Here is a 13,476-nt window from a genome sequence, read left to right on the forward strand (position 1 = left end):
AAAAAAACAGCTTTAGTGTATATAAAAATTATTTGTAAACAAGCAGCATCTTTCTTCTCATCAATAGAGAACAACAAGAATAATCATAGATTTATTTTTAATACAGTTGCCAAACTCTCACTCAGCCAAAGCTTTGTTGGACTACTGATTCCCCTTGGTTTTAGCAGTGATGACTTTATAGGATTCTTTCTAAATAAGATGGAATCTATTAAAAATAACATAATCTGTACCTGTCTTAATATGATTGGTTCATCTCTGGAAGGTGAAGCAACGTTGAAGGAAAGCTCTACAACCCTAAGGAAGCATTCCTCCTAATTTCCACCTCTATCTATCCCTAATATAGGGATATGTACCTTCAGCTTTTAAGATAGCTGTTATTAAACCTTAAAACAAACCATCTTTTAATCAAAATGACTAGATCGATTATATTGCAGATTTATATTTAATCTTTCTTTCTTATCTAAGATTCTTAAGAGTTGCTAATCAAGTGTGAGAGTATTTATGCTGTAATCAACATTTTGAAGGGCATCAGTCAGATCTTAGAGGTCGTTACAGCGCTGGAACAGCATTGTTGCATTTTTTTTTAAATGAAACTTTAGGCTCACTCTTAAATCCACCCTTTTAATCATCTATCAATCTGTATCTTAAAAGGAAACATAGTTAATTACATATGAACAAATCAAGCTTGGTATATCTGTCCAGTAGTAAATTAGTTTTTCTTTACAACTTAGCTGTTTTTTACATCACAGAAAAATGAATATGTGGATTTAAATGTTTGTATCCATCCTTCCATCCATCCATCTATACTATTTGTATATTGCCAGTATTAGTAGCTCAATCCCATAAAACCACTATTTAACACACATCCATGTGAGCTGTTTTTTTGCAAGATTTTATTTCCAAAAAGTAGTCAGAGAAAAGTAAAACAAGCCAGTTCGACAAAACAAATTCCTCAAAAGAGAATAACAAAAAAAGAAAGAAAAGAAAAGAAAAGAAGCTGATAACAGCAATAGAAGGCCTGATGATATATACAACAGCAGACATCATTTTGGTGTCAGAGTACCAATGGATCACTTCACAGACTCATGGCTTTCTTCACATAAGGTCAAAAAAAAGAAGAAAAAAAAAAGAAAAAGATTGGCTTTTATGGACAGAGAAGGTTCTAAAAATCAGCTAAGGCACAGGGAGCCTCTCTGAATAAAACAGTAGGGGATCATGAATCAGAGAACTTTGTGCAACTGATGCTCAACGTTACATTCCAGCAAGAACAACAACAATCTGGATTCTCTGGGACACCGAAAGGAAACGGTTGCTGTCACAGCAGTCCAAAATACTGAAACAGGTCATGTCTTCTCATTGATAAAACACTAAATTCACTCATTTTGACCTCTTAAAAATGTCAATTTATCACCTCTGTATTTACAAGAATGGTTTCCTTTCTAAACAATATGTCCATACAAAATACCTATGTACAGTACATCTTCATTTGTTAATCCTTTGTTACAAAATATGACTTTCACATTTAGTTACAATTAAATCATTTAAGTCAAACCTTTAATTGAGCTTACACCATAATAAGTACTGCGTAATGCGACTGTTTGGAATAAGGTGGTACTATCAGTGATGTTTAACCTCAGAAATAGAGTAGATTTGAAAGGGAAAGAGGGACAGCAGTTATAATCCTCCCATCTGACAGAGAGGCAAGGTGAACTTGACATTAATGAACAGTAATGTCTCTTCATTAGACTGTGCAAAACCTCTCATTTAGCTGCTGTGATGACTAAACAATGCTGACAATCACAGATTGAAAACCTAATTGGCTTCAGATGACACCGATTTCAAGGTAAAGCAAATATGTGCCCAAACTCCTCGTTCAGGTCTAGTTGCCAACCTGGGTGTGATTAGGTCGATTTAAATGTCCAGAGATTGTCTTGATGAGAGAAAATGTACTTTAAATGTGAACACAGCTGACAAGGTGCCATAGATCAAGTCTAATAAATTATTAGTTGTTTTTGCACTAAAGATACAATATATGAAATTCCACTTTTTTTGTTACAGCATGAAAACTACAACCATTGAATGCCATTCAGAAACAACACCAAAAAGCACAGTTTCTCCTTTGAGCCACATATATTCCAGAGTGTTTTTTGTAGAGACAGTTTCTAGTCACTGTTTACACTAGATGTAGTCCTTTGCAAGATTCAGAAACTTTTTCCAAGTCTGTCACATTACAACATTAAATTCTAATGTTTTGTTTGGCATATCATGTACTAGACCAACACAAAGTGGGGGGAAACTGTGCAAATTCAGCTCATTTTGAAAGATCGACAAGAACCCATTTTTAAAAGTTCATTTTAGGTTTTATGCCAATGGTGCAGGCAAGTGAGATCAGACCAAAATAAAACCATATGCAAAATACAACATGGTGACACATGGTGGAGTAGCATCATGCTTAGACAATGCCTTTCTTTGTAACAGAAGAAAAGAAAAGAAGTTCGTTAGACTTGATCAAATTGGTGCTAAATGCAAAGTAATCTAAAAAAAAAAAGACAACAGGCTGCATGATGTATTTTTTCCTACCAGTAGGACAAGCTCAAGTCTATATCTAATTAGGAATCTGTGGAATAACTTGAAAAATGCTAAGAGATGCTCCATGTCTAATCTGGGTTAGTTTGAGCCATGCTCAAAAAGACAATGACAAAATAGTTCTACCTTAGACGTTAAAAACTGGTGGAGACATATGGAAAGCTGTAACAGCACAAGGTTTTTTAAAAATGTTTCAATCAGGTGGCCTGCATACTAATGCAAGCCAGACTTCTAAAATCCTTGCTTTTAAAAACACAAAGTAAAATTTGAATTGTGCACTCCAGTGTGTTGGTCTATTAGAGATAATAATATCAAGCTTGTGGTTGTAATACAATAAAATGTAAAACGCTCTGGAACCTTTTAGCTCAATGATCAGTATGTCTTTTCTCTTGTGATGCACACTGCAAACAACTACTTAAGAAACCCGGGACAAGAAAGTCTTATTCAGACAGGACAGCACAGACTAACGCACAGGTGCGGGCCATAAAAACATACAATATTAAGTTCGGGGTGATGGCCTTTGTAAATAAAGGCGGCTTTCCTTACAAAAAAATACTCCTCATGCTGCCACGGCAGCGTCGCAGTTATTTAGTCACTGACTAAAAATATCAGTATTAATATAAACTTAGAAATAAATAGCAATACCTCTCCCACCCTAAGAATTTTGAAGATTTTTTAATAATTATTTACAACATTAAGTGTTGTGAAATGACTGGAACAAACTCAACAAGCACAAAACTTTTAAGGTTAGCTTAAGGTCATTTTGTTTCAAGTTTGAGGTTGTTTGAACTAAGAGAAACAAGAACAAAATATTAATATTTTATTGTTTACTGCCTGTAATAGCATCTGGCTATTTGAAAAAGAGTCTAGTCTATATGGAAAAAGTAAGATAAACTGAAATATCTACCAGCATTTTTTTTTTAAATCAATGGTTCCCAAAAATTACCTTTTTCCTAAACAGGCTTTAATCTTAATATAAAAAAACAGATATAACTGCTCTAAAACCTAATCAGGCACTCAAAAGCAGGAATAAGTGATTTACAGCACCCCACATATTTATTGGCAACCCTGGTAAATCAGTTATTAAAAAGCATTAACATGTTATTCTTTTCCTGTACTAAAATAATTTAGGGGCAAATAAAATGTACATTTTTTAACAAATCTTAAACAATCAGGTTATAAATACCTATAAAAGCAGTTAAACTTAATTAGATTTTTATTTTATTTTTTTTAAGTTGACCAGAGAGGAACAAAAATGGTTCTTAGGTGTATAAATAGGAAGTAAGAAAGAGAAAATTTAAATAAAAGATATGTGTTGATCCATGGTTCATGTTCCATTTCTACAATGATTGCTAGAATAAACATTTAAATATAATCAACCTTCAAAAGACATTCTTAAATGTTTTAAATATACTATTTAGTGCAGAATTAATCCTAATTCAGCCATTTTCATTGTCCCAAGTTGGCGTACAACTTCGCATATCAGTGCTGCAGAAACGCAGTCCACTACAGTACATGCAGAGGCTCTCCTCAATGATCAAGGTTCAAACTGTTTAATGCTCCTGCTGCAAGATTTAACCTTTCCAATCTCAGCATGTCACTGAAAATTCTACATCTGCAACAGTGACATAGTAAACAGCATTATATAAAATCAACTGTTCAGATCTTATACTTCGTACACTATGCTGTGCTATGAAAATAATATCCCAGAACTCTTAAGGTGTTTGCAAAACTACAACTTGCCTTGCTCTTTTTATGCATTTGCAGCCAAAATGCCCACTTGTACAAATTGTTTTATTTTGTTGTTGGCTATGCTGATTATGTTACGAGTTATGATAAGCTAAAGTCAGAGACCTTGTTTGTGAACCAAACATAGTGAATAGTGCTGACTCATTCTGATATTAGCCACCAACTGACAGCCACTTTAGTCTGACCCTCCCCTACTGAGGCGTGAAATTATGCAGGGAAATCAAGCTGCAGGCTGTCGTATTTGGGTAAGAAACAGTTAAAGAACAAAAAGACCATAGACCTGCACTGAATATTGTTTACATTGTAAATGAAGAATGCTTACAAAAACATTGAATCAATATCCCTCTTCTCATGTCCCCTTTGCTATTCAAAAATACACTTAATAAAGTATTATTACTATTTAATATCATTAATATTTGTGGTTTGTGCTATAAGTAACCATTGGACATTTATTTGTAGTGATGGGTAATATTTTTCTCTTTTATTAGAGAGAAATATTTTCATTGAACTAAAAATTGAGCTTGAATATTGCTATTGAGAAACCTTTACCATTATAATGACCCAAATATCTACAGCTAAAGCATCATCAAAAAAGCTTAAAAGAGTTTGAACTGCAACATAAAGATAGGCTGCAAGAAATCCAGAGTTTATCTTGCTAACATCCACAGTGAAAAGTTTGGTTAGAAATAAACAAAAATCTCCAAAACATTAGCTAAGTTTTATTTTTACTGTGAGATGTACTTATATTAAGGCATCCTACACATTCTTACCATGGGTGCCTGTAGATATGAAGGGTGATGAAATTACAAAGACAGAATTTGTTGCCTAATTTTATTAATTAAGTAATTGATTTTGAGGTGTTACAAAATCTCTTTTAAATATATTTACGGGGATGTTATGACTTTTTATATTGTTTATAAGGTTTTAGGAGCTGGGTTAATCTCAGTGCTTAGCTACCTACCGGTGAATGTTCTCCAACTAAGGCCTTGTTGCAGCAGCGTCGACAATCCAGACTCACTTGGCCAAACTGCCCTAAGGCAGGGCGTCGCAGTTTAAAAGGCTGCACATTAAAAAGCTCCAAAGTTGCAACATTTGATCACAGTAAACCTCAGCCATGAAAAGAAAAATAAATACACTGAGAAAGTGAAACAGCAAAGCCAGCAAAACCCCAAGAGGAATAAACTCTATTGGAGGTTTAGAGAAATGCTTCCCCTTGCATTTGAGAAAGCCTTCCCACAGCACGCTAAAGGAGTCCACCTTTTTTCATTTGCTTCCTGTCACTGGGGCAGAAGATTGGCTTTCTCCTCTCCCTCTCTTGGGATAAGCGCCTCAAATAAATAAAAGTAAACTGTGTCATGGCCTCCTGTCCAGCTGGAGGCCTTGTTGCTACCTTATCCGGCCGTCGCTGCGCGGAGTTCCCAAGTGGGATTTGGGATCTGGGCTCATGGAGCTCCAAGGGCTTTTAGCGCAGGGCTGCATGACGGGGCAGGCAGTGAGGCCAACAGCACAGATGTCAGCAGCCTCCCATAGCTCTCCAACAAGGCCATCCACCCAGCCTTCGAGCTCCTGGCCAGTAAGGGCTGCGTTCCTCTTGGCTCGCTCCACATACGCCAGGCTGACAGGGATGTTGAGCACCGGGTTCAGGCCGTGGAAGCTCTGCTCCATGTAGCTGTTCTTCGTTGGCCCATTGTGGAGCCTTAGTGTGTCCTCTGAAGAGCAAAGAGTAAAAAGACACATAGTCAAGGATAAGTAGTGCAAATGCAGATTCTTTTAACAGTGTTCTGATTCCCCTAAAACACATAAGCAGAAACACATATGTAAGATTCAGGGCTGGGGATTTAATTCTAATTAAGTGATTCAAGAAAAAATACATGTTAAGAAATGACAGATCCAGTGACATTGTGAAATTTAAACCCTTATGCCATCCAAATGAGCGTTTTAATGAGTAAATATAAGATGACCGATTGGCAGTGAATGCAGAGCAGAATGATCTACGAGTTACTCTGAGCTGCTCCTCCCTCGTGGGTTTGATCGATGTTGCGGAGACAGTGAGGAGAGCAGCTTTGTTTAACAGAGGATAACATTAGTGAAATCTAAATATTTTAGGCAGAAACTTTAAAGTATATTTATCGACTTTAGAGCTAAAACATTCAAAACCTCAAGCCAGCAAGTTTATGATGAAATCAGACATCCTAACAAGGTGATGTTGTGTGAACTCAAATAAAAATTGGAAATTGGATAGTCTTTATTGAAATACCTTCAAGATAATGAAACCCTTTCTAAATCTTTAAATGTCTTATACAGTAGATCTTACTCAGCAGTTTATCATAGGTATTATAGGGTAACTAAATATAAGATCTTGCTTTAGATTGTATGAAATCTGCTGTCCTCTCAGTGCACAAAGTATTTGGATCAAGTTGTTCCAATTTAATTTAATAAGTTTGTAAGTCAAAACCTAAATAAATTAATTTGGGAAAACTTAATTCAAATACTTGTTACCAGTTGAAGCTATTCATTTAAGTTTGAGCTGCATTTTCTTTTTAGTGTGTTTACCTAAAAGTGTATTTTTCTATTTCCTTAAAAAAAGTATTTAATCAAAGCAGCTACAGTGGAGTAGTCCATTAGTTAAAACACATTTGCAACACTGGGTATTCATAAAGAAGTGGTGAAATTCTCTGAAAAGACCAAAAACATCTAATTATTAATAAGGTTTAAAATGAGATTACTTGAGAGTTGGGTGGTTTGATCAAAATGTATTATTACATACAATAAAAGGGGTTATGTTATTTATAAAGTATTAAATACTGTCATGATGATCTTTAATAATAGAATTTGAAAATCTATTTAAAAGTATTTTAACACTAAGTATGTAGAGTGCAAAGTGTGCTTGAATGCATCCTTAAGTTATTATTCATTCACAATGTAGCACAGTTCAGAGGTGTACTTGTCTTACAATAGGCCAGAACTGACGAGACAAAACAGCTTGGTGGTGGACTGCTGATGTGGTGCCAGTGCAGACATTATGTCACTATATTAGCTGAGTAATGATTTTTGGGTTGGGAAAATCTGATAAAGAAGAACAATTTTTGGTCCTTTCTTAAAGCCCAGTTTCAGTGCAAAAAAACAATTGCTGCTCTGCTACTGAGCAATCAGGGCCCGATTGTTTTAAAAATAACAAGCTATAACCATAATTTATAAAACCAGAGTACTAAATGTACTAAAAAAATAATGCAACCGTTTTTGGCAGCTACTTATTTATATTTGTTTTATGTCCCACCCTACTAATATAAAAAATATATGTTTAACTAAATTTCATTACGTAAATGCCAAACATGGTTGCATTTTTTTCCCAGTACAAGTATCAGAAAAGAAAGTAAACTACAAATTGCACTGATGAATTGAAAAAATGACGATGTAGTGGGGAAAATGAAGTGTGGTGAGGAGGTGCAGGCTTTAAGTACAAACTGGTTTCCAATTTACTTGGGCTCAAATTTGGCATTCAATCTTTCAAATATTTCTCTGATGTGGTGTTTCACATTGTTGCAATGCCAAATTTGTGTATACAGAAAGATCCAAGACATGCCCTCATTCCTGTTTCCCGTGACGGTAAAACCCTGGAAGGAAGGCTATGAAATCCCAAACACAGCTTCTCTTTTAATGCACCCACTCCACCCTGAGCCCCAGTGAAGCTTTAAATTCCTCACTGGTCTCCTAACTGGGAGGCCTGCCATCCCTTATGAGCACGGCTGTGTAGGAAAAAAACCCCAAAACCCTTTGCACCCAGATGTTTGCAGACATCAGCGTTCTTCTCACTCTTGTGACAGAATGTTGCAGTCAAACCCGACGTGCAGTCAGCACATTGGACGGCTCGCTTTGTGGTACTGCTGTGTGGTATAAAGCCATGCACCTTTAAAGGGGTGTTTGGCTTCATTGCAAAAAATGCGTGTGTGGGTGTGTGTGTGTACTGTTGCCACATCATAAAGTTTAACCGGCAATGCATGTAGGAGGGGAAACATGGTTCCAGACATAACAGTAAATTATAAGCAGGAAGACTAAAAGATAAAACCAGAGCCTACAAAACACACAGGTATACAAACTATGATGTAGTTTTCACCAAAAATATACAAACACACAGCAGTACATTATTCTTTCAGAAACAAACATATATGAATCCTTCATCTACTGCTTTAAATAATAATATTCGATGCTCTAAGAAAGACAGTGGAGTTTTAATAACGACCAACTAAAGTAATTTAGTTTTTTATCTTATATGAACTTTTATTATACGGGGTCCCCTCTAAAAACAGACAGTTACATGTCCTCTAAGAAACCTTTTTGATTTCACATCTTCAAAACTTCAATTTATTTATATATTTTCCACAATCTTCTTAAAACTGTGCTGAAAGAAATGTGTCCTGCATTCATTTTATCTTTTTATTTTTATAAGAACCATGTTAGATGTGGGTTTCCAGGGTTATGATGATCTTTTCAGGGCAGATTTTTAATGAAATATTTTTGTTAATAAAGCATTTATATCTGTCTACTATTTAAACTTCACAAGTGACAAAATAAATCTTAAGCTATCATGTTGTTAATTAAAGGATGTAATTAAATCATAAGCATGTGAAAAAATGTCTTATAAAAACGAAAGAAACTTCAAATTTTCATCTTTTAAATAACAGAATCACTCCAGGAACTACAGTGATGATTGATTTTTCTTAACTCCATACTTTTCCAGACTTTATGAGAGTATAAAGTATTTCTATGAAACTGACACTATATAAGAAGCTTGAACTAAATAGAAAAGCGGGCACAAAGGACTAACTGTCCATGGCCATTAAAATATAAAGTTAAAACACCAATAGTTGATTTAAAAATAAAAAAAATCAGTTGGGGCACTGTGGTGGTGAAGGGGTAAAGTGTTCAACCACTGAGTAGAGGCCTTAGATCGGGATTCTAACTCCATGGCTTTGAGTCACGGCTCGTTGACCTTTGCCACATGTCTTTCCACCCTCTCTCTCAAGCCATTTTCCTGTTTATTGACTTTCAAATAAAGGCCACTAGAGCCAAAAAACAATTCTAAAAAGGGGAAAAATTAATTCAGTCTGTTTTTAACAACAATGTACCTGTACATCACATCTGTATTTCTTTCCATTTTATTAATTGGAACATGAAACACATTCACCACAGACATACGCTAGAACTGCTGATCATGCAGAGGGTAAGAAGCGGCATCTACTTAGTTTGACTCTGACTTGTGAAATTAAGTTAGAAACGATGGCCCTTTGCTATAAAAGAATATATTATTGAGAGACATTGGTGGCTTCTAATAAAATAAACCCATATTTTCCTCCTTTTTCCTTCCCTCGTTAATAAACATTATCTACATGACAGTAGAGCTCTACATCTATCATAGATGGGCATCAAGGGGCAGTGTGAGTCCATCCAAGTATGTGAGCAATATAAACGCTTGACACTGGAAATATCGGTGTCCTTGTAAGCTGTGCTTTACAAAAGGCATATTCAAAAGACATTATGATGATGAAGCCTGAGATGACATTTTGTGCAGCTCTGTTAGAAACATTAAGAGAAGGAGCAACTTTGTCTCCTCCTCTCTATACCATTAAAAGGGCTCCTCTATGACTGCTTACCAAAGACTAGAAAAACTAGAGCTTCCCTCTGTCTCAGCACCTGGCCTACATTATCTGCAATTTAAAGGTGTGTGCTTCTGCAAAGCAAGCAGCACAAACCCGTTGGTGACTACTGTGGATACTGATCTTTTTTTGCTCGGAGCCACAGAATATTTTTGCTTTGTTTAGTTAAGGTGTTGAAATTATTGTGGGTGAAAGCAGACCTGATATTTTAGGTGTAGGCAGACCAGCAGTTGGACACAATCGAAAGTTCAATTCAAGTTCAAACTGTCTTTTTTCCCCTGCATTTTTTGAACCTGAATACACCTTTTCTGATTAATAACTCCCTAATATCCTCTAAATTTTTTCCTATTTTCTTTTTTTGCTCATCTTAATGTTTAAATCGTTGCTCTTTTCATAAAACTTGCTCTCTTTATAAGGTATTATATGTCTTATATCTGTGTGTTCTTGCTACTGTCACATCCGACTTTCCCCCCAGTGTGACACTAAAGGCATTTCTTATATTATCTTATTTTGGTGTGAGCATGGCTGCTTAGTTGTGGCTAATGTGCAACTAATTCTGACAGAAAAACAGCCCGTGTGAGACTCACATTTAGGACAGCAGATGTAACATTATTTGTTGTTCATCTGCATCATTAAAAAAGCTGAGATGAAAGATGCGACTACACTAAAGTCAGCAGCTCAGCTCTCATGTGACGTTCAGGGGAAACTGGTGGCTCATGGATTAAAGCACTGCAGTCTTGTTTCTTACCCAGGCTGACTGACTGATTTAATCGTGTCATTGTTTTAAGAGGGGTAAGTGCACTGTTGTTTAACAGTCTGTTTAGAATGTATGAGCTGCTTGCTGGGTTATTAGGGGTGACTTGATGACAAATAACTAGGGTCTGCAAAAGCCCAATGCTTGATTAGAAAGGGCATCCCTGCAGATACACGACTTTGTGTGTCTGTGAGTTTGTGTGTTGTTGGAAAGCTCGGGACACCTAAATGAGCAAGCATTAATTCATGGTCAATGTAGCATTCAAGCTGCTTGATTCGACATCAGTGACACAATGTGAGTGTCAGCGAGAAAGAAATGATAAATACAAAACTATTTGAGTGAGTTCCTCATAGTGGCATGAAGCTCCATTTAAGTACGAGTTAATAAACTGACTCGTGGTAAAATAATCAAAGCATTGGATGAGAGCAAAGAATGTGAACATATTACTGGTGGAACCCAAAATCACCACACAAATAATGGCAAACATTAATATTTTAAGTAAAGTAAAGTAAGGAAAAGTTACTCTCAGCCCCAGACTAAAGTATGAGAAAACTGTATTGGTGATTCACTTTCAGACTTAAAGATGTTTAAAGATGAGATCAATTATAAATATTTGTTCAGAATTGATAAGAGATAAGAAATAATCACAGCACTTTTCTCCATTAAAGTCTATGATAACTCATACTAAAGTTTTTATGGGGCACGCATCTGAACCATGACAAAAGGTAAGAGGATAATTCCTCCTGGAAGAATTTCCCTATGAAAGAAGAGAAGAGCATAAATCTCACACTAATTGATCTCTAATTTCATACAATCTTTAAATGTTTTCTTACCGCATTACTTGTTGAGGAGTGCAGACTACCATGAAGTTCATTGCATTCAAAAGTAGATTTCTAAGAAACCACTAAAATCAAATTAACCTGGCAAGTCAGACTGATAATGTGCATGGTTATGCATATGTTAGGAGTGTCCACACCTCATCAATCTGTGACTGCTCCTATCAAATCTGTTTGAGGAAAGGATTGACATTAAGTATGTTTAAAGCCAATCACAGCTACAAATAAAATAGCAGCAGATTCCATGAGAGACTCTTGCTATTTCTGTTTCCAAGACGAATTTGTGGTATTGTAGCAGCAGCTATGCCTACCTCTCCTTCGGTGCCATGTTTATTTTGGTTCATCTGTGGGCTCGACAGCTCTTGCTTCTGTAACAGCTATATGTCCCATCTTAAACAACAATGTGATAACCGAAGCAGGAGGGGGACTGTCATGACCCAGCATGCAGCGCTAAGCAGATACCTGCCGTCTCTTCTCTCTCCCTTCTCCACAGGTGACTGTGTTTTGCAGGTGGGCGTGGCGACCACCTGTAGTTCATCCGGCAGTGTTGCTCGGAAGCACTTAAGCGGCGGTGACAGCTGGAGGATGCTAGAGTGTTAACCTAGTGGGGTACGCCTCAGTTGGCCACTGTCTTCTGACAGCTCTTGTGTACTTTGTAATTCTTGTTTCCTGTGTTTCTCAGGTTGCCTCACTCCTTGGATCCCTCTTCAAGCATTGCTTCATTCTCTGTTGCCCTTAGACAAGTTTACCTCCGCCTCCTACTGGAATTCCACTCAGACATCTCCTTGGTGTTACCAAACCGGGCTGAGGATCTCTCCATAACTCCACTGGTTCCTCCAGCTGAAAAAAAATAATGCAACCGCTTTTGGCATTTACTTAATCATATTTAGTTACTTTAACACATTTTTTTATGTCTTTCCCTGCTAACATGAAATAATTGTGTTAAAGTAACTAAATATGATTAAGTAAATGCAAAAAATGGTTCTCCCACCACCCGTGCTGCTTGGACCCCGCTACGCTCCACCAGCTCGCCCATCAGCTGCTCAGTCACCGCTGCCATCCCTGGGAGTCTCGTACTGGGTCCATCTCTCTGCTTGTCTCCCCCCGGTTAGGTCCCCGTGTTCGGCGGTAAGCGTTTTCCCCCTTCTCGCGCTTCTGGTACCCTGTGCTCTGTCTAACCAACTCACTCTCATCCGTAGATCGAACAAGCCCCGTTCACGCGTCCTCCCTTGGCACTTCTTTACTGTAAAGAACCCCATCAACATCTCCTGTCTGTATTTCAATAAATGCCTTTGACTGTCTTTGCCTCCCGAGTGTGATCTGAATTTGGACCAAATACGTAAAAACCATAACAGGGACAAAATGGATTCTGGTGTTTTTGTGAACGGACAAATACCACAGGTATCCATCATGCAATGAAGTTTAAAATCAAACTTACATACAGTTTCATAAATCTTATTAAAATAGTGTTTGGAAGAAGCTTGGAAACATTTGAAATTGAAGCCTTAAAACAGGAGGAATAAAAAATGTATCTATGCTCAACTTTAACAGACAGAAGGTTCAAAGTGAGAGACTAAACATAGTTGGCTCATTACCTGGGGATGTCAGAGATGTGGATAAAGGTGACGTACTGACTGTTGATTAGGTAGGTTATGGGCATCAAAGTTTCAAAACTTCAAAATCTTTAGTCACACTAATTCTCTTTATGATGAAGTAGAAAAAAAGCTAAAATTTTCTCGGGCTGTGAAACAGCCGTTAGAATGTTGTACGGTAAGCTGAAAACAGCAGAAACAGTTTTTGTGTTCAAAATTTTTTTGAAAAGAAACAATTGAGAATACTGAAAAGCATTCTTACTTGACTAAAACCGGACAATCTCCCCATCCTGTTGCTACTCTGC

The 13,476-nt window shown here is 36.8% G+C and overlaps 1 protein-coding gene across 1 annotated transcript in view; it reads right to left on the minus strand.

Moving 5' to 3' along the window:
* Positions 1-884: 884 nt before the first annotated feature.
* xylt1 (xylosyltransferase I) overlaps positions 885-13,476 on the minus strand; it is a 119,351-nt gene continuing 106,759 nt past the window's right edge. The window contains exon 11 of the mRNA XM_015381658.1: positions 885-6,044. Within this exon, the coding sequence (XP_015237144.1) occupies positions 5,722-6,044 (323 nt within the window). The 3' untranslated portion in view covers positions 885-5,721. The remainder of the gene's footprint in view (positions 6,045-13,476) is intronic.

This window comes from Cyprinodon variegatus, unplaced genomic scaffold, assembly GCF_000732505.1.
Source record: "Cyprinodon variegatus isolate N-32 unplaced genomic scaffold, C_variegatus-1.0 Scaffold238, whole genome shotgun sequence".
Lineage (NCBI taxonomy): Eukaryota > Metazoa > Chordata > Actinopteri > Cyprinodontiformes > Cyprinodontidae > Cyprinodon > Cyprinodon variegatus.